Source organism: Lissotriton helveticus, chromosome 1_1 (genome assembly GCF_964261635.1).
Source record: "Lissotriton helveticus chromosome 1_1, aLisHel1.1, whole genome shotgun sequence".
NCBI lineage: Eukaryota > Metazoa > Chordata > Amphibia > Caudata > Salamandridae > Lissotriton > Lissotriton helveticus.
Genome location: NC_136057.1, coordinates 532,921,025 through 532,943,219, shown reverse-complemented (window position 1 = coordinate 532,943,219; position 22,195 = coordinate 532,921,025). Strand labels below are relative to the sequence as shown.

Below are 22,195 nucleotides of genomic sequence, written 5' to 3'. Positions count from 1 at the left end.
ACTTGCAGGACAGTTGTAAAATTTCCGGGAAAGTACATTAGCCTGGAACATTATAACATATATTTAAGAGAAAATAATGTTCGGAAGTAATTAAAAGCGTAATATTTAGGTGATATGACCAAGGCTTTCATCATTAGAATAAGAAAAGTAAAATGAACCAATGAAAAGTTTTATTAACAAGTCACATGACTTGTTATGCTTACGTTACGCGCTGCGCGCCCCGGATGACTTCCGGATGCGCTAACGCGGCGCGTCATATCACGCATTACGCGACAACGCAGGTCCAGAATATAGTCAAAATGTCTCCACCAACCAGCGGTCGAAACACAACCCCTTTCAGCAGGCTAAATAGTTCTGTTAAATGACAACAGAAGGGACAGGCAACAAGAACCATCAGTCAAAGAGGGGAGGGCTAGTTCTTCTCTACCGGGTTACATTGGGGCGCTACCGGAACTGATCGAATTGGTAGTCTACAGTGTTTCTGGATGTTTCAGACCGAAGCTGGGGTTAGCATGAGAGCAGCACCATTTCGTAGCTCCGTTGTAGCCATTCCGTAACCAATCATGGCAGCCGCTCTTTATCGTTATTTTGGGCGGGGTGGGTGGCGGAGCCGAGCTGTTTTGTAGCCATCATTGTGTGGAGTTCAGTTCATCTCACTAGTTTTGTATTTGTCATGAGGGGTTGTTCCTAATGTTTCTATTTTAGCGAGGTCAAAAAGAGATCCCATTAGTGGCCTACTGATTTTGCTCGATTCCTTTTCTTTTTTTTTACACGATTTTTCGTTATCTGCAAAGACTAAACAGAGTATTGCGACTCTGTGTTTGTTTGTAAATAGAGAATGAACCAAAGAGAACTAATTCTAAAACAGTAAATACTTGGATAACAATCAATCAAATGGAGAGAGAAGCAGGCACGACGGATTACAACGGGGGCAAAGGCCTGCGTTAACTACCTTTCACTATCTGCAAAGAGAGAGTACTCCTAATAGAAATGAGGGGGGGGGGCACCATTCAAAGCAGATCAGTGTGCATAAACACGAAAATGTTTTCACTTACCACGTACTTGACATTCGACAGCTTATGATATTTGCTATTAAAAAACCATTGAAATTCACTGAAAAAACCATAGGTTATAGACCATATATAGTTAGGAATTAGCATTTACAAAACCTTGAAAATTCACTGAAAAAACCATAGGTTATAGACCATATATAGTTAGGAATTAGCATTTAAAAAACCTTATTTTACTCACACAAAACCATTGAAATTCCATATATAGTTAGTTGCACTAACTATATATTGCGCACCCGCAATCCACTGCTGATCATGTCACATATTACATCATTCATGACATGGTCAGTGACATCACTGATGACATCACTGATGACATCTCAAATGACATCACTGATGACATCACTGATGACATCTCATTTGACATCAATGACCACATCACTGATGATATCATTCATGTGACAATACAATGCATCTCCTCACATTTTAATATAACCTCTGTTTCACCCAGTGTTAAATACAGAGTATAATTTTTTAAACCATTGACACACCAATACTAGTTACTACATACGTACTCACTGATTCCTACGTCTACACACACATTCACTCATTCACCCATACAATCATTCATACATACAATCACTCATCTTTACAACACTATCATATGCACTCATACACCTATACAGACACTCACACTCTGCCACTCATCCATGGAGTTACTCACACACCTAGTCAGTCCTGTAAAGAATCAATCACACTTCCATTTTCTTGTCTATACAGTTAAACATAGAGCACCTTACATTTTCAAACATATAGTAACACATACTTACTTTCTTATACACTCATTGATACAAGTACACATTGATCTGCACAGAGTCACACACCTCCCAGCCAGCCACACACACACTCAGTCTCCCATACAAATACTTGGACAATCAATCAATAACCCATATAGTTAATCATATAGCTACTGATCAACACATGCAGTAGTTTACAGAACAACAGACATAATGATGCACAAATTAAGACAGTTTAGTCACTAACCCATGCACTCAGTGAGACACATTTAATCACTCACTCATACATTCAGTCATGCACCTACTAAATCCTTCGTCCAGACAGTTATACATCTACTCATTCTTCAATATCTAAAACATATTTAAACTTTACAGAAACACACAGTCACTGGATGATGTCATCAGTGATGTCATCAGTGATGTCATTTGAGATGTCATCAGTGATGTCATCAGTGATGTCACTGACCATGTCATGAATGATGTAATATGTGACATGATCAGCAGTGGATTGCGGGTGCGCAATATATAGTTAGTGCAACTAACTATATATGGAATTTCAATGGTTTTGTGTGAGTAAAATAAGGTTTTTTAAATGCTAATTCCTAACTATATATGGTCTATAACCTATGGTTTTTTCAGTGAATATATATATATATACATATATATATATATATATATATATATATATATATATATATATATGTTTCACATTGCACTTTAAAATTGCACAATTCTTTGCACATTTCCCATCGATTTGCACTAGGATTTTAGTATTTTTAGACATATATTTGCACATGAACAGTTTAACACAGGGCCAGAAATTGGATTTAGCTGATGTGATGTGATGATCGCTTTATTATGACTACTTTTGAAAGCATTCAATCCTGTTATAATTTTTATATAAAAGATATAGAAATATATCTCTTGAAATAATTTTTATAGTAATTCAGCTATATTTTTCACATATTTATGATTTATTTATGTGTATAAAGTAACTAATGTCTGAGATACATTAATGAATGCATATGGTGCTTAGTGAAATAATGACCATGCGATGGTAGTCTGTTTTTTATGGTAATGGCCATGTGACCTGTGATGGTGAAAAGTGGGTGGTCACTTTAGCAATAAAAATAACAATGGCGAACAACCTAAATTACACTTGAACAAGGGCTTGCAGCTCGAAACCCATTGTGTAAACGGTTGAATAAAGAAACATCTTGCCTGACGTCCTGTGGGGTCTGCGCCCTCTTCTTCGCCGACGATGTGTGGGGAGTGGAAGTTGCGGGAGCAGTCTTTTGCGGATATATATATATATTTATATATATATATATATATATATATATATACACACACGCGCACACACACACACAAAGTTTAATATAATATTATGCTATGTATTATAAATGCTGAGCATTGAGAGGGGCAATGACGCATGAGCAGCAAAGCCTCTAGTGGGCAAAGCCCGAAGTGGGCAATGTTGCACTTTCCCACCTTTAACAATGGTAATAAGGGCCATATTACATTCTGCACATCTGTCTACTTCGTTTATGCCATGACATTTTTTCATTTTTATTTGTTTAAAAAACGTTGTTTTACCATAACCAGGGAGCAAGTGGTAAAATGTGTGGTGTTCTATAAAACCATATAGAAGAGGCCTTGTGACCATTAGGAGAATTGTTTTCATGGGAAAAGTAACTGTAATAAGCAAAGTGCCAGCCAGTAAGGAAAATGCTACTTACCAGTATGCATCTGTTCTTGGCATGTAGAGCTGCAGATTCTTACACTGTGCATTAGATCGCCACCTGGTGTTGGGCTTGGATGATTACTTGTTGTTGTCGTCTTGGAAGAAGTCTTTGTAGTCACGAGATAGGTGTCTCCTCCCTCTGACAATAGTGCGCATGGGCATCGGCTCCATCCTTAGATTGTTTTTCGCCATGATGGGAAATGATGGAGTTTGTAGAAAGAAGAAAGGATGTCCATGCGTGTATATCTAATTAAGATAGAACTGGAACAGATACAGGCCCTGGGGAGGCCGGAGGGCGTGTAAGAATCTGCAGCTCTACATGCCAAGAACAGATGCATACTGGTAAGTAGAATTTTCCGTTCGAGGCATATAAGCTGCGGATCTTACACTGTGTATCGATTGTACAGCAGTGTCTCACCTAGCGGTGGTCACCTGTATCTGTTGCAGTAGTTTGAAAGAGGGTTTTGAGGACAGCTTGGCCTACTGCAGCTTGCTGCTTAGCTTGCACATCAACACAATAGTGTTTAGTGAAGGTGTGTGTTGTAGACCATGTTGCTGCCTTGCAGATGTCTTCTAGGGGAATGTTCCCTAAGAAAGCCATGGAGGCTCCTAGTTTGCGAGTGGAGTGCGCTCTAGGAGGAACTGTTAATGTGCGTTTTGCCTTGTGATAGCATATTTGTATACATTTAACAATCCACCTTGCAATTCCTGATTTTGAAATGCGGTTGCCTTTATGTGGTGGAGAGAAAGCTACAAAGAGTTGCTTTGTTTTACGAAAGGATTTATTCTATCAATGTAATAGAGAAGAGCTCTTTTTACATCTAGTGTATGTGGAGCTCTTTCTGCTACAGAGTCTGGGTTTTGAAAAAACACTGGTAACTCTACTGATTGATTTAGAAGAAAAGGGTGTAATTACTTTAGGAGGGAGTTTAGGATTAGTTCGTAGAACCACCTTGTTACGGTGTAATTGTAAAAATGGTTCTTGTATAGTGAAAGCTTGAATCTCACTAACTCTTCTAAGAGAGGTAATAGCAATAAGGAAAGCTGTTTTTCCATGTGAGAAATTGCAGTTCACACTTATGTAAAGGTTCAAAAGGGGGCCCCATGAGCCTTGTAAGCACAATGTTTAGGTTCCACACTGGAGATGGTGTTAACCTAGGAGGAATGATTCTTTTTAATCCTTCCATAAAAGCTTTGATTGCAGGTACTCTAAATAATGACATATGTTGTCTGTTTTGTAGATATGCTGCAATGGCTGCAAGATGTAAACGTATAGATGAATATGCTAGATTACATCTTTGTAAATGGAGAAGGTAACAGATGATATTTTGGATGGAAGCATCCAGAGAATCAATTTGATTGTTAGTGCAGTAAATGGCAAATCTCTTCCATTTAGCAGCATAGCAAGTTCTAATAGTAGGTCTTCTGGCTTCTTTAATGATGTTCATACAGTCTGGTGGTAGGTTAAGGTAACCAAACTCTAAGACTTCAGGAGCCAGATCGCCAGATTCAGTTGACTTGGATCTGAATGCCTGATGTCTCCATGGTTCTGTGTTAGCATTGATGGTGTCAGAGACAGTCTTTGGTGTGGAACTAGAGAGAGTTCTAGCAGTGTGGCAGGATCAGTTTGAGAGATTGTTGCCTGAGCTTGCGTACTACTAGTGGTATTAGTGGGGTTGGCGGAAAAGCGTACGCAAATCTGCCTAACCAGTTCATCCATATCGCATTGCCCTTGGACAACGGGCGTTGAAACCTGGCGGCGAAGGTTGGGCATTTTGCATTTTCGTTTGTGGCAAACAGGTCTATGTCTGGATGACCCCACTTGTAGAAAGAATGGTTGAAGAACTTGCAGATGTTCTCATTCGTGAATCTGTTGTGTCTGTCGACTTAACAGATCGGCTATCTGATTGTGAACTCCTGGAAGGTGTTCTGCAAACTGATATATGTTTTGTGTTATGGCCCATCTCCAAATGTTTTGTGCGAGCTGGGCCAGTTGCAGGGAGTGTGTGCCTCCTTGTTTCTGTATGTAGTACATGGCTGTCATGTTGTCCATCCGGATTAAGACAGCTTTGTTTTGTATGTGTACTTGAAAGGACTTTAGTGCCAGGAAAATCACTAGCAACTCTAGGAGATTGATGTGAAGCACCCTCTGTTGAGCAGTCCATCTTCCCTGAGTTGTGTGGTGGAGCAGATGTGCTCCCCATCCTGTCAGGGATGCGTCTGTTGTCAGTACTATTTGTGGAACAGGCTCTAGGAACGGCCGCCCTCTGGACAAGTTTTTGGTGTTCCCCCACTGCAGAGAGCAATGTGTGCGGCTGTCCACCAACACCAGGTCTGTTAGTTGTCCTTGTGCCTGATTCCACTGATGTGCTAGACATTTCTGCAATGGATGCATTTGCAGTCTTGCATATGGTACAATAAAACTGCAAGATGCCATCATGCCTATTAGTTGCATGAAAACTTTGGCTGGGAGAGAGTGTTGGTTTTGAAACCTTCTAATTAAGGCTTGAATGCTCTGTATCCTGGCTGGACTGGGATAAGCTAGAGCTGTATTGGTGTTTATGGTAGCCCCTAGGTATTGATGTACATGAGAGGGCTGTAGATGTGACTTGGTGTAATTTATTGCAAACCCCAAGTTGTGTAGTGTCTGAATTGTGTGAGATGTGTGTTGAACACACTGGTTGAATGACTTGGCCTTTATGAGCCAATCGTCTAAGTATGGGAAGACATGGATCTGTTGTCTTCTGAGATGTGCTGCTACTACTGCTAAGCACTTTGTGAACACTCTGGGTGCTGTTGTTACCCCGAATGGAAGGACTTTGAATTGATAGTGTTGTCCTTCTAGCACAAACCTGAGATACTTCCTATGAGAAGGATGTATGGGAATGTGAAAGTAGGCGTCTTTGAGGTCTAGTGTAGTGAGGAAATCGCCTTGTTGCAATAATGGGAGCATGTGAAAATGATCTGAGTGTATATAGAGATTGGGAGGCTCAAATCTAGAATTGGCCTTAGTGTCCCATCCTTTTTGGGTATTAGGAAGTAGAGTCAGTACACCCCTGTTCCTTGATGTTGCAATGGAACTAGCTCTATTGCATCTTTTTGTAGCAATGAGAGAACCTCTTGCTGGAGCAGCGTTAGATGTTCTGTGGACATTGGACGCTGTCTGGGCGGTATATTTGGAGGGGTAGCTGTAAGCTCTAGGCAGTAACCATACTGGATAATCTGTCTTACTCACTTGTCTGTTGTGATGGAATTCCAGACAGGTAGGCACTGTGTTAATCTCCCCCCTGCAGGAGTGGTATGCTGTTGGGGAGCTGAAGGAAGTCACTGTTTAGTGGTGGAAGAGGATCGACTGTTGTTGTTACCTCAACCTCTTCCCTTATTGCTATTACCTCTGTAGCCTCCTCTATAGTATCCTTTATTAGAGGATGCTTGTATATTAGTTTTAAAGGAAGCTGAATTGTCTGCTCCAGCTTGTTTAGAGCCTCCCCTGTAAAGGAGCGACGAAAAGAGCCTTTTGCTTCGGTGGACTGCAAAGCTCCCATAGACTTGGCTGTATCAGTGTCTTTTTTCTTTTTTTCCAGAGCTGTGAATACCTCTGGAGCAAACAACTGTTGTTGGTTGAATGGTTGATTTAAGATAGTAGTCTGTACCTCTTGCTTAAATCCTGAAATGCGTAGCCACGTGTGACGTCTAAAAAGGACACTGGTGTTTATTGCCCTGGATGCAGTGTCTGCTACATCTAGTGCACATTTAATGGAGGCATTAGATATAAGCTTACCCTCTTATATGAGGTCATCTGCTTGTGCCTTATATTGATCAGGTAGATGTTGTAAGAGCTTTTCTAGCTGATCATAGTGAGCCCTGTCATATCTTGCTAGGACGGCCTGTGTGTTAGCAATGCGCTATGCATTACTAGCTTGGGCATCTATTCTTTTCCCTGAAGCATCTATGATTTTGGACTCTTTATCAGAAGGTGGTACTTCTCCTGATGTTTGTGAGTTTACTCTTTTCCTAGCGTTTGAAACTACTAGGGAGCCTAAGGGTAGCTGTCCCTTAATGTGAGTAGGATCCCCAGGAGCTGCTCTGTACTTTTTTTCTATCCTTGGGTTTATGATTCTAGCCTGTACAGGATCTTTAAACACTTCTGTGGCATGTTTAATAACTCCATTAATCATTGGCAGTATCTGCACAGATTTTTGGGAATGTTCAAAAGTGTCTAGTAAAATATCCTCTTCTGCCTTATCTAAATGCATGGTGACATTGTGATAAATGGCAGCCCTATGAATTAAGTGTCCAAACCCAATATTGTCTTCTGGGGGAGAAGGTTTAGATGGATAAATATGTGGGTCAGGAATATCTGGTATATGCTGTGGGTGTGGATACTCCCAGTCTGGTGGACCTGTTGGGTAAGGAAAAGGGTCATCTGGGTCTTTCTCTCCCCCCATGATATATTGATCATCATCAGCATCCTGAGGAGGTGTATGTTGTGGAGAAAGAAGAGGAAAATTCCTCGCCAGGAATGCACATGCGCAGGCTTCCGCACATGCGCAGTTTCAAAGAAGAAGCCGCGATGGGGAAGTTTGCAGGTCAATAAGGTAAGTTTTATTTAACTTTATTTGTAGCCTGTCAATCTAAATTAATAAGGGGTGCGGGAGGCGAGCGGGAAGTGGGAGGAGGGCGGGCAGACGGCTCGCAAAACGGAAATATCGTGGAGAGGCACGGAGATTTGTTCAATCTCCGTGCCTCTCCGCGATAGTCCCTTCCGCGACTTCCGCCCACCCCTAGGCAGAGTCCTTCTTCTTGACAGGCACTGGAGGTGTAGGTGCTGTATCTGACTTCCTCTTCCTATGTGGTGTGGTGGAAACATGTCCTGTTTCAGGGTCTATGTATATCCTCTTTTGCAGAGGATCAGGTCTGAAAAGCTCTTCTTCAGAAAATGCTTTTGCCGCCGATTTTTTCGGCTCCGGGCCTGGTTTCTCTTTATCTTTAGCCTGAGAAGTTGTTGTATAGTCCTGTGGCGTACTTTTCGGCACCGAAGGCATCTTCTTCGGAGTCGAGGCCTGGTTCGGAGGCTTGGAGGCATCGGAAGCAGGTTTTGTGGGTTTCGGCACCGAAGATTTTGGGGTGGAAGCAGGTTTCATTGGTTTCGGTGTCGTATTGTCTTTAGGAGTCGACGGTTTCTGGCTCTTATTGGGAATAAGGACTTATTTTGGTTTCGGTGCCGAGGGAGCTGGTCGTATCTGCACGTGCGGTTTGCTCGGTAAGGAGCTACCGGAAGGCTTTAATATTTTCTTCGGAGCTGGGCTCGATGGCGGGGCCTTCGAAGCAATGTCTCGGTCTCGACTGGCCCCCGAAGGCGGAGTTTTGACCTTAGCCTTTGGTTTAGGTGGTTGGGCTGGGGTAGGGGCAGTCGTACTCACGCATTGACCTGATGGTATGGAGTCATTGGAGTCGTCTGCCTCAGATACTATCTGGAGATCATCGGAATCTTCCTCGGGGACACATGGACCTTCGTCGAAGATATGCACGGGTTCCGGAGCTGATCTCTGCATGTCGCGTCGATGGGCCCGCCGATCTCGAATGGTCTTCTTGGATTGAAAGGACGCACCAGCTGTGCAGCTCGACTCGTCGTGTTCAGGTGACAAACACAGGTTACACACCTCGTGATGGTCGCTGTGTGGAAATTTTGCTCCACACCCGGGGCATTTTTTTAATGGTGTCCTTTCCATGAGGTGTTGGCCTGACCGCGTGGGTAGGCCCGACAGACCGCGTCGACGACCGGAATCGAAGTGATGAGGTCGAGTCTATGTATATTGAAGTCAAAGTTTGTTTTTAGAAAGTTTTGCGCGTCAAAGTCTTCGAAAAGTGGATTTTTGAACCGGAGCGGAAAAGTTGCACCCGAACCCAGTGGCTGAAAAAACAATCTAAGGATGGAGCCGATGCCCATGCGCACTATCGTCCAAGGGAGGAGTCACCTATCTCATGACTACAAAGACTTCTTCCAAGACAACAACAACATGCAAGCATCCGAGCCCAACAACAGGTGACGATCTAATGCACAGTGTAAGATCTGCAGCTCATATGCCGCGAACACACTTTTTTCGCTCATGTCAAGTTCATTGTACTGCAATTTGATGTTTGCATGTTATATGTGTGAGCGTAGGTTTATTGATACTGTTTCTATTAAAAAATAGTGTTATTGGGGCACATTTATTTTCATAATTATATGCGAGACTAACATACTAATAAACGCACCTAGCCTCAAAAACTCAACCCATTGTGTATAATTTAAAATGCAACTGATACCACTTACCATTGGTATCTGATTTGGTTTTTCCTCCAACTGTCATCTAAATGAAAAAACAAAGTAAGGCTGTAAATGAACTCCCTCTGATTTTAACAGACACATTATATGTGAATTCAGTATTTTAAACTCTGGACAATAATATTATGGACTGTTTGCATGTGATTAAATTTAAAAGTGATCCACTAAACATATAATAGGGAAAGTGCAGAGTATAAGGGATGATGGAATGGGCCTAATTATGAGTTTGGTGTATCAACAAACCTGTGGTTGCACCGCCCGCCAGATTACGAGTTTCCTCATGTCTGGCGGGTAGATTTTGAAAACGGGCAATGCAATGGAATGCCAAAAAGAGTTCCTGCACGGCATGGACTGCAAAGTCCAGGCCATGCAGGAACTGGGGTGCATGCACACAGGGGGGTGCAGTCTGTGCTCCCCTGCGTGCATCCTATTGCACATGACCCCCTTGATTTCAGGCCCATTAGCCTTTTCATGGAGGAAAGACCTCCATGACACTGCTAGCAGTCTGGAAACTCGTGATCTGCATGGTGGTGCAGCAGCGGCACCACCAGCAAATTACTGAGGCCCTGACCACCACGCCACCACCAGGGAACAATGGTTCCCTGGAGGCTGCGGCATTGCAATGGCGTCTGACTTCCCAACTCGTAATGGGGCAGTCAGACCACCGGTGTGACGGTGGCTGGACCGCCACCTCTGATGCCCATGCGAGTCTGGCGGTCCTCGGATCACCAGACTCGTAATTAGGCCCATAGTCAATGTACACCTATGTGAGGTGATTCCAATGTTGTGTTTGTAAACTCAATGGATAACTCAAGAAATCTAATAAAAGAGGGAAAAACTGGTTTAGCATGGTACTGAAACTGTGCAGGATCCTGTCCAACCTGTAGCTGAGCTGGAAGGGAATGCTACCTGCCTGCATGAGGATGAAAAAGATGCAGGGGTAGTCAGCCATGTTTCACAGCTAGCAGCACATACAACAGAGGAAGATTTTCCCCAACCACAGGGAACTGATCTGCTGACTTTATTTGGGCTAAAACTAACAAAATTTACTGGTAGGCCACAACTGGTCCCAAATCACAAAATAAAAGAAATGAAAGGTAGATGTTTTTAAATTAGACTTCATTTAAGTACATTTTTTCAATTATTTAGAATTGGCTAATAAGTCTAATATTAGGTTTTTATATCCTAAATATGCCATGCAGCAGCTCCTTTGCAATGTGTTCTCCTTAGAAACACTTATTTTTCCTCATTTGGAAACAGCAACCCATAGATACCCCTTAAATTGACGTACTCACTTTAAAATGTATTTGCCTCCTGCCCTCGAAATGCATCAATTTCTGACCATTTTCATGTTACCAGAAAACACATATCATACTGCAGTCTAATCCTAACCTTCCTATCTAGAAAGAATGGACAACTGTACACGTTTAAAACAAAAAAGAAGATAAAACAAGAAAATACAGAATTAAAAAAATATATCTTAGCTTTTACACCCCAAAATAATATTGTGGAAGTTTAGCCCATTCATGCCTATATTCACTTTTCCATCGTCTTTAGATTAACTAATTATATGTTAACATATGGAGCCCTGAGGCAGTCGAACAGTTGTAGCTTATCATTGAGCTTGTAAATCAATCATTCGTGAACTGCTATCATCGTCATAGCTTCACACCATTCTACAAAAGATGGGGAAAGTTGCGAATTCTAGTGTTACAAGATGTGCAATGCGACGACAGTCGGAGAAGAGTCTAACCATCTGCTTTGTGACAGGTATCTCCTGTTTGTCATGCAGGATGGCACATTCTAAAGATGGAGTGATCTGTAGTTCACTTAAAGTTTTGAACTGTGTTTAAACAGTTGCCCAGTAGGGCGGCAGCGCCGGACAAGTCAAAAGGATTTACATCTCATCCCCAACAGCATGATCACACATTCAACAGTTCTCAGTAGGCACAAGTTTGGCCCTATAGAATTTACAGGTTAACCAAAGCCACACTTGCATAATTTTAAAATAACTAAACTTCAGTCAGGCTTCACACAGACCATTGAGCAGAAAATAATTCAGAACATTCATCCTCTGTGTATTGTTTTTGGACTCTTGGTTGCCATTTGTGTAGGAGGCTTCTATCAGTGGCCTTGAAGGTATTTCTCCAACCAGGGTTTCATATAGGCCAGCAAGTAGTTTTATGTGGCTATCCCACTTTTCTATATAAGTATGTTGGTTTTTGTATTGTATTTTAATTGCATTTATATAGCGCTTACTACCCATGATGAGGCGTCTAAGCGCTTATTAGGCGAGTAGCATGCTACTCCGGAACCCAAGAAGGATTAGTGTTGAATTAGTATAGTGAAATATGAAAGTAATTTGAGTTGTAGATATTAATCAGTTATTTGGATTGAGAAGGATAGCGGACGGATAGAGGGAAAAATGTTTGCCTTTATTTCGCACTTGTTACCCCTATTGGGGTGTTGAAATGGTCTTTTGGCGAGTAGCACGCCACTCCGGAACCCATTAAAGGTTTAGTGTTGAATTAGTATAGTGAAATATTAAAGTCATATGAGTGGTGGATGATATGTTAATTGGTTATTTGAATTGAGAAGGGTAGCAGAAGGATAGAAGAGGGACAGAGGTTTGCATATATATATATAGCACTTGTTACCCCTGATGGGGTGTTGAAGCGTTTTTTCGGCGAGTAGCACGCTACTCCGGAACCCATAAAGGATTAGTGGTGAATTAGTATAGTGACATATGAAATTTGATAAGTGGACATGTTAGTCTGTTATTTTGATTGAAACGGATAGTGGAGGGATAGAAGAGTGAAGGATTTAGATTTATTTGTGGACGTCATAGCAGTAGTGGGAGGCTTGGGATGAGTAAAAAGGGATGTGGATGAGAAGAGTCAGAGGGAAGAGTTTTTAGAAAGGCTTGTTTTGGGGATCAGTATAGTAAAAAAGAGGTGCCAGGTGGTACAAGGAGGGGTAGAGTAGTGGAGAGTCTAGAAAGGGCTATTTTGGGGTCATACTAGTGGTATGGGTTTTGAGATGAATGAAAGAGTGGATGTACAGGATTAATTGATAGAGGTATAGGGTAAGAAATAGGGTAGTGCATTGGAAAGAGTAGTAGAAAGAGGTTTGAGATGAGGTAGAAGATATATTGAGAGAGGTATAGGTTGGGTACATACCATAAAGATTACAACACCCTTAGAAAGTCAGCTTGATCATTCTTAGAAATCTACTGGTTTGGGAAAATGAGAACTATTCAACAGAATAGAAATTCCTGCTCACAGCATCAATATCTATTTAAAACTGAGAATAAAAACAACAAAAAACATTCAAGTTATGAAAAAGGCCAATATGAAGATAATCCACAGATAAGAATCTAGGCCAACTAGAAATCATAGTAGCAATGTATTCTCTTCAAATTAAGTGCGACTGTTACGCATCCAATAGCGACTGTCATTTGTATTTTCGTGCACAAAAAGGTACATCGACTAATGAAAACAGACCGATGAAAAACCAAACATGAGTGAAAGAAACCTAGACAAAATAAAGTTAATATGTTTGAACCAGTCGCAGTTGAGAGGAAACGGTAAGTACACAAAGGGCCATCAAGGCATCTTGCCAATCTTCGTCCTCCATGGGGCCCAAACAACACTCCCCCGAGTACTAAGATGCTGCATCGTGCCGGATGAGTTGATTATCAGGGTATGACAGATCTGGGAAATTCCTCCACGACCCAAGTTTCCCATATGGGAATTCTGGGAGAGTCTCAGGTGACAGGACATGAGTGTGGAGAGCATGTCCGAGTTGAAAATACTTATAGAATTGGGTATTGGCAAGAGCATAGGTGTGTTGAACGTCTTGAAAGGAGCGTACATGTGTCCCAGAACACACATACCCCCACGCCTAACTGAGTGATCCCTATAAGGTCCAAGGTCTTAAAACCTTGAACAGCTGCCACCTCCCTAAGTCAGGTGCCATGCCAAAAAGTGGTCTGTAGTGTGAGCCTAGCTTCAAACTGCACATGACAAAGTGCGGCTCTCCAGGTGAGATACAGCGCTCTGGTTACCTGAAGCATTTTAAATGTTTGTTTGCCCCACAGGCCACCAATGAGTAGTTTAGCATTGTGCCAAATTGATGCTTGCAAAATTAAAAAGCCACTTTGTTCCATATATATACACTCTTGGGACCACTCGTTAATAGAACGTCAAATGATCATAATACCTTTGAGTCATGAGTCAACCCACATTTATAAATTACTTGCGGCCCTGTAGAACATTCTTGGATAGGATTCTCCAATGTGACCCAGTCAGGAATGACCAAATAAGAACTGAAATAACCAGTCAGGGGTGACAGGTTTTGTGCTACATGGAAGAGTTCTATGGTTTAGTGAGCGTAGACCTTTTGATGAAATGTAACATGATGCTTTTACTCAGTTACTCTTGGAGCCCTGCAATGCCAGGTATAAGCTTTGATGAAATGTAACATGAAGTTTTTACATGGTTACTTTTGGTGCCGTGCCATGCCAAGCATAATCTTTGATATGACAATTAATCCGTTATAGTATAGAAAAAGGTGCTGCAATTAGGAGCATAACAACACAAAACTATGGTGGACGGCCTGCTGAACATTGTCAAACATTCACCCCAGTCACAGATCTGGGTTAAATCCATAATTTATTTGCTCACTATGTCACCCCAGTTTTGACCAGCCACATGAAAATCAGTCTTGCCCCTGCTTCCCTTGGTAACAGTGTAGCCATATCTACCAGGCCAGATCCTCCCTGGACTGCAAAACAAGCATCCTGGGGCCGGTTTCGGGGTGTCACCCCTCATCAGCCTTGAAAGCTTGAATCCACTGGCATAGTGAGCACAGGACCCATGTCTGGGCATACAATTCCCACTTAGGACAACTAAAACATCACAAAAAGATGATGGACGGAATGCTGAACATTATCAAACAGTAACCCCCAATCACAGATCTGGGTTGGGTTAAATCAGTTAAATCAGTTTTGGGGTATTTAGTTACAGATCTGTGACTAGGGGTGAATGTTTGACACTATTCAGTGTTGCACTCATCATCTTTTTGTGTTGCAATGTTCACCCTAAGGGGAATGGGAGTACCAAGACATAGGTCCCGTGCTCACTACACCACCAGATTCAAGCTAGTGTGGCTTATGAGGGGTGATACACCGAAACTGGTCCCAGGATGCTTGTTTTCCGGTCCAGGGTGGAGTGGTGTGGCTCACTGGTTAGAGGCAGCAGACCCGAGAGCAGAAGTCGGCCCGGGAACAGGGTTCGATTCCCGACGCGGCAGGTTCGTGGACCAGGGTCAGCGGACTCGACAATTCCCGCCTCGGTGCCTACTCTAACCTGGGGTCCCACTCGGCAACTCTGGGCATTAGCTTGCCTAATCTCCACAACGGCCCCATCAACGCCGGGGATGCCTGGCTCCACCTTGGGGATTCCCAGTAGGGACCATCCCACAGGGAAAGCCAGGACGGGTTCCCCAGCGGTATACAGCGCCGGGACGCCCCTTTGCTGGGGCAGCTGTGCGCTTTACAAGTATACAACATTTAACATGGCCTGGCAGTTCCGGCTGGACTGTTCCCATGGGGGGCAGGGTCAAGACTGATTTGCGTATGGCTGGGTCCAAACTGAAAAGGCGTGGCAAGCAAAACAATAATGGATTTAGGGCCAGATCTGTGACTGAATGTGAATGTATGACACTGTTCAGCTTTCATCAATCATTGTTTGGTGTTGAAATTGGAAGCATGCCAAGTAAATAATGAAAGTAAGGAGTTATGACTATTTTTTACCATCTATCCTCTACTCAAAGGAAAAAGATGCAATTCATCCTATTTTAGGAAGTTTCCTTGCAGTTGGTCAGTAAGAACCTTCAGGTTGGCTTTCACCATTGCATGAATATTTCCATTCACCAACTTTCCCAAATATTACGAGGGAAGGAAGTGTAGTATATTTTGTCATATAGAGAACCTCACTCTTGTTCCAGTTAGTTTTATACCTGAAAACACAGCGAAATCAAACATATTCTCCTTCAAAACTGGAATTTATGTTAGGGATGAGAATAAAATGTTATCCTTTGAGAGAATAGCTCAGCTTGAGACTGCAAACGGGAGTGACTGTGCCAATGATTTTATCCTAGCTATGGAAGCAATTGCTAGCGGTTGTAGAGTAATCAAGAAAGGTAAGGGGGATAAAGGACAGCTTTTATGGGAGTCTCTGCTTATTTTGACCTTATCAGACCAAAAGATGTTTGATGTTTGATAATCACACTCCATTCGATTAAACGCCTTCTTTGTGTTGATGAAGTTGTTCCTTCTTTCATCATCATCATTCCTGCATTACCATAACAGCTAAAGAATGGTATGTATACAAGTGTGTGAGAAGTGTGCGGCTTGATCTTTAGGTATGACACTACCTTTGTCAACGTATTTGTAAGGTCTTTGGCCAGAATTTGTACATATTCATTAATTAAGGCTATAGGTCTGTAATTCACACACTATAATGGACCTTTATCTGGCTAAGGATGAGGGACATGTGTGCTCCATCAGGGTTCCCTTGCCCATTGCCTCTCTGAAAACCTTCGCTTAAAGTGAGATCACCACAGAAGCTGTTATTTTATAAAAGTCTGGGCACAGGGAGGTTAAGTGATTTGACCAGAATCACAGGATGTTGAGCGTCGTTGCTGAAACTCGAACCCGGTTCTCCAGATTTCATTTCAACAGCCCTAGCGATGGACCACATCAGCTCTCCCTTTTTTATTTGCTTATGCAATTTCCTCATCCATAATGTATTGCTTTAGGTCGCTGTATAGTTCTATTGAGAGACAACATGAGATAGGGAATCCATCTATGAATCCCCTTTACTGTGTCTTATCAGGTGTTGCGTCTGCAGTATACAATGACGAGTGGAAGGAGGCAATTTCTCTTGTTATGACAAATGGGCAGGTAAGTAATTCTGAGCATTCTAAACTGCCGATATGACCATTTGTGAAACTGCCGGTATGGTCAATTGTGCCCGTTTCTGCTTTATTGTAGTGCCAGGAGTTGTCCTGCTTTCTCTCTGTGCTCATATTGCCTCCTTTTAATATGAAGTAAACCTTTTTTGGAGTGCCTTGAAAAGATGATATTTAAGTCTGACTTTTGAGCGACAAGCTTTCTCAAGGTATTATTGGTTGGTGACCTGCAATAAGATTTTTGGAGTTGCTCTATGTCTGTATCTAGAGCAGATTTCCTTTCCTTTGAAACTTTACACATTGTTGCAAAATCTCTTGTCATTAGGTCCCTCGGGCATGATTTTCCTGCAACTCATGAGATCTGTGGGTAGTGAGGAAACATAGTTCTTCGTCAGTTCTAGGTATTCCTTGAATAGATTCAACCACTTCTTTTTAAGTAGTTCATATCACAGTGTGTCCATCCTTTAGGTCTTGGCCTCAAACCTGAATATGGAAATGTCACTGCTTAAACCAATATTGCAACTAAATGGTCAGGAGCATAATGTTATGTATAAGAAAGTAGTATATCCTCATTTTCATTCCATGGGGGCAGGATAAAAAAGTGTGCTTTCTACTCATTGGATGTAGGAGTCTCCAGGGTTCAGGTAGAGAGTGACCAGCCATGAGGTCTTGAAGCAATGTCTTATCATTGTGTTTTTCACAGATCGAGTGCCCTTGATCGGTCCAATATCACATTTAGGTGCCACGTTCCAATTACGCCTATCTCTACTTTTTGTTGTCCAGATTCGGTGTGAAGTTTTTTAAGTGTGAAAAGATGGTGGAATTGATGTTGTTGGTTGCATAAATTGAGCCAAAATTAAAAGAGTGACCCTGTATTAACTGCTTGGCTAACACATATCTACCTGATACTTCCAACCATGTCGACTGTGAACTGGCAGATAATCTCCTGTGAATGAGAAAGCCACCTTACTTTTTCTATATGGCTGTGTTGCAGATGGAGAAGTCTCATTCTGGATTTGGATCCTAAAGTGAAGAGCACTTAATCCACCTAATCTCCCTTGAGATGCTGGATTTTGGTACATAATATATGTATTTCTCTTGTTAAAAGCAATGTTTGGTTTCTTTATTGACAAAATGGGGAAGATTGCTTTCCTCCTAATATAGCTTGTCAAACCATTAACCATACTGCAAGGGTTCTACCGCCATTCATTATCTCATGCATGAATTAGGTTGGTTAGTTCATGGTCCGTGATTTGTAGTGTGAGAAGTTGGCCTGGTATATGCTGTCCACTAATTACAGTGGGCACCTTGCACCAGTCCAAACAACCCTTTTGGTGATTTAAGAGCTCAACGATAACCTTAGAATGCTATCCAAGTGGTAGCTATGGAGAGCAGCCTTCAGGCTTAGTCTTGAAGGAATGTTAAGCAGCTTGTTTTACCAGACTGCAACCTCATAGTATTGGTTACATGAAAGGGGAACCACACACTTTGGATTCTTGTTGAAGAGTACCTGAAAGGAGAGGGGACAGAGTCTGGGTCACTCAAGAGTGACCAGGGGCTCGGTAGACGAATGCTCACCGATGTCTGCAGCCACGGGGACCAGGAGACGTCGAGGACAACCAGGAGCCGCATGTGAGCTGTCCCACGAAGGATGTCAAGTTGTGAGGAGTCAGTGCCCGGCGGGGGCACCAACAAGCCTTGGCAACGGCAACCCACGCAGAAGGTCAAGGAAGGTTATGGTTCAGACCAGCAAAGTTCAGGAGACTCATCAAACACAGGGGAGTCAGGGCAAACCTGGAGCAACCAGGGAAGCCCAAGAAAAGCAAAGTTGACCCTCAAATGGACCTACAGGCCAGAGGCACAGGAGTCACGAGAGGACCTCGAGCGGTTTCTCCAAACAGCAGCCCACGGAGCACTTGGTGCGAGGATGCCGGAGTTCTTCGTAGGAAATGGTGCCAGAGGTTGGGGCTACTCGGAGCCCAGTGCACTTGTTTGGGAAACACCAACAAGCATATGCACTTGTAAATGAACGTGGTGCACAGGGGTATGGATATTGCAGCCCCCACAAGGGATTTTGGCCTCAAACTTGGTAAGGGGGCAGCTCGGACGTCAAATGACCTACACACCCACCTTCTGTGTTGCTGGAGCCTTAGGTGCTCAGGAGCAGCAGACCGGTCAGTCGTGATGTGGCGCCTGCGGTTGCAAGGGAGTGACTCCTTCACTCCAAGGGAGATACCTTTGGTTGTCCTTCATGCTCCACAGGTCCTGCAAGGAGCCAGTATGATGCATGGGCTCAGACAATGCTTCAGACGGAGAGGGAGATGAAGTCTGGCCCAAATGAAATCTAGCGAAGTCCAGAGTGTCTAGACAGTTGAAGTTCAGTGATTTCTTGTTCAGAATCTTGTCCACGTCGAATCTAGGGTCCTACAGCTAGGTAAGCCCTTTTATACCCATGGAAGAGGGTTGGACAGATTCAGTGGAGGGTCTGGACATTGGGGAGGTTACTCCCATGTCCTTTGTCTGGTTTTGCGCCAGAGCAGGAGCCAACGGCTCCCAGGACAAGTTTGAGCTGGACTTTGCACAGGGACACCAAATGTGCCCCTCATGCAGACTTGTGGTCGCTTGCAAGCACACCCACCCAGCCCTAATACACTAAATCCTGTCTGGGAGGTGGTCACATCTCTCTGAAAGTCGTGGTACGAGTAATATGTATGAGAACTTTGTGAATTTCTCTGTATATACAAAAGATACATAGTCTGGGACCCTTATCTATGTAACACTTCACACCCAGGTCCCAGTACCTTTGGGTCAACCCTTCAATTGTAACGACAGATGAGCGAGAGGCAGCTGACTGCAACAAGCACCAGCACCTCTCTTAAAAAAGTAATCACACTCCACCACAACCACTGTGATGATTACTCTGGCATTTGTACTCTTTGCCCGCATATCTCGTAATTAGCCTGTGGCAGTGTCGGGTGGTAGAGTGGTCCAGGTGCTCCATACAGGTAGATTGGTCCAGTGAGATATTCCTTAACAACTTAATTCATCAGCCCACAGTATAAAGATATATCACTGCAGATCATTCACACACTGGTGACTATGAAAAACGTATTGTATGTAGATATATGGGGCAACCTGCACACAGCGTTTTAGAATGTGGTGAAGACCCATTTCACACCTGCCACCTTTAAGGCTTGATAAATTTGCAAAGAAGTCCAAACTCAAAGGGCAACAACCACACCAGGTAAAGTATGGTAGTTGCATTTGGTACCCTGATGCCTTGGCAGGCAAAAATAGCAGTTGCCTAAGACAATTACGCTACAACCCACAGACTACTAAAGAGGTGACCTAGAAACAGTTAGAGAAGAGTTAAACTCTGACCTTTTAGTGAAGGATTCTGGAAATAGTGATATTCGGAAGAACTAAAAGTGAAATGAGTCATGCAGAATTAAAGAATTAAAGAATTAAATATAACTTTGGCTTAATCATTTTGTAATAAAGTACCATAATGTTTATTAAAAGATTGTATGTATGATAATGCCACAGTTTTAGAAAAAAAAAAATCTGCCTGACAACCTTGACGTTCTACGCATATCTTGACTTCGTATTTTTATTTCAGAACTTACCACTATTCTTTAATGTTTAAGTTTTAGATGCTTATGCACATCAACTAAGTATAGTTCACGTATTTTTAAAGATAATTTGACATTATGTGTAATATTTTAGTACCCCTAGAAAGCGTTTACCTGGAAAATAAAGTTTTGTACAGTTTAATAGAAACCATATGCAGTATAGCTAACAGCATAAAATCTGGCTCACCTAGCGATCCCGCAACCCCTAGAAGACTCTACGACAGCATTACCATCCTGGAGCCCCATATTAGTCACCTCCTGGCTCTCTCTTTTAGTACAGGACAAGTCCCCATCATATGGAAAAAAGCCACTGTCCTGCCTCTGAGGAAAAAACCCAATATCAGTATTGACATATTGGACAACCTCAGACCTATCTCCCTTCTTCCCTACTTCGCTAAAATTGCTGAGAAAGCTGTGAATACGCAGCTATCAGCATTTGCTGAAGCTTGTGGACTCCTCCACCCTTCTCAGTCGTGTTTTCGAGCCCATCACTCGACCGAGTCAGCCCTGTTGTCCTCGACAGAAGCCCTACGAGGATATGCTGACAAGGGCCAGACGGCGGCACTGATTCTCCTTGACCTTAGTGCCGCCTTCGACACTGTAGCCCACCACACACTGCTACAGTGCCTGAAAAATGGAGGAGTGAGAGGGAAAGCCTGGGAATGGATGAAATCCTTCCTAACCAACCAAACCTTCCAGGTCGCCCAGGGACAGTTCAAATCTAAGGAAATAGAACTCAATCAGGGAGTGCCACAGGGCTCCAGTCTCAGCCCCACTCTTTTCAATCTATATGTAGCCCCCGTAGGAGGAATTACTGAGACGTTTGGGGTTGAGACAGTGTCGTATGCGGACGACACGCAATTGACTGTAACCCTAACACAACCTGAGAAGCAAAGCGCCTCCAACTTTGCAGCTTGCATGCAGAAGGTAGCACTCTGGATGGCAGACAATTGCCTCCGTTTAAATGGCAACAAAACAGAGGTACTGATCATAGGCAAAGCCCCATCAGTATGGACATCGGCGTGGTGGCCGGAAGAGCTGGGTGATCTGCCCACACCTAGCCATTTAGTAAAGAACCTAGGGGTCTGGCTAGACAAAAACCTCACTCTCGACCACCAGACCAAACAGGTAGCAGGAACCTGTTTTGGGATACTACGAGTCCTCAGGAAAACGCTCGACCTTATGCCTGTATCGGTGCGCCAGACCATAGTCCACAGCCTAATAACATCTAGACTGGACTATGGGAACGTTCTGTATCTTGGAGCCAACGAAAAAAGTATTTCCAGACTCCAACGAATACAAAACGCAGCGGCCCGTCTGATACTACAACTACCCAGGAGAGCTCCATCTAAAACAGCTCTGAAAACCCTCCACTGGCTCCCGATTAGGGAACGGGTGTCTTTTAAGGCCTTATGTACAAGTCATCGCATTTTGCATGACAAAGGTCCTAGATACCTTCGCGGCCTTCTGAAATGGTATGAACCCACACGACAACTGAGGTCATGTGGGACGGGACAGGTGCATGTTCCGAGGGTCCAGACAGCCAAAATGGGCGGAAAATCCTTCAGAGTCCAAACGGCTAAGAAATGGAATCAACTGCCAGTAGAACTGCGCACCGAACCCTCAGAAACTAAATTCAGGAAAGACCTGAAAACAATACTCTTCCCCAACAACTAAAATCGAATGAAGCATCAGCAACGAACAACGTC

General features: G+C 43.1%; 1 protein-coding gene across 13 annotated transcripts in view; it reads right to left on the bottom strand.

The window, feature by feature from the left end:
* Positions 1 to 22,195, bottom strand: part of CALD1 (caldesmon 1) — a 655,703-nt gene that overhangs the window by 11,522 nt on the left and 621,986 nt on the right. For 7 of the 13 annotated variants that reach the window (XM_078674008.1, XM_078673998.1, XM_078674000.1 and 4 more), the window contains one exon: positions 9,868 to 9,904. The exons of the other annotated variants lie outside the window; for them this stretch is intronic. In XM_078674008.1, coding sequence (XP_078530134.1) covers positions 9,868 to 9,904 — 37 coding nt within the window. The remainder of the gene's footprint in view (positions 1 to 9,867; positions 9,905 to 22,195) is intronic. 13 annotated transcript variants of the gene reach the window in all.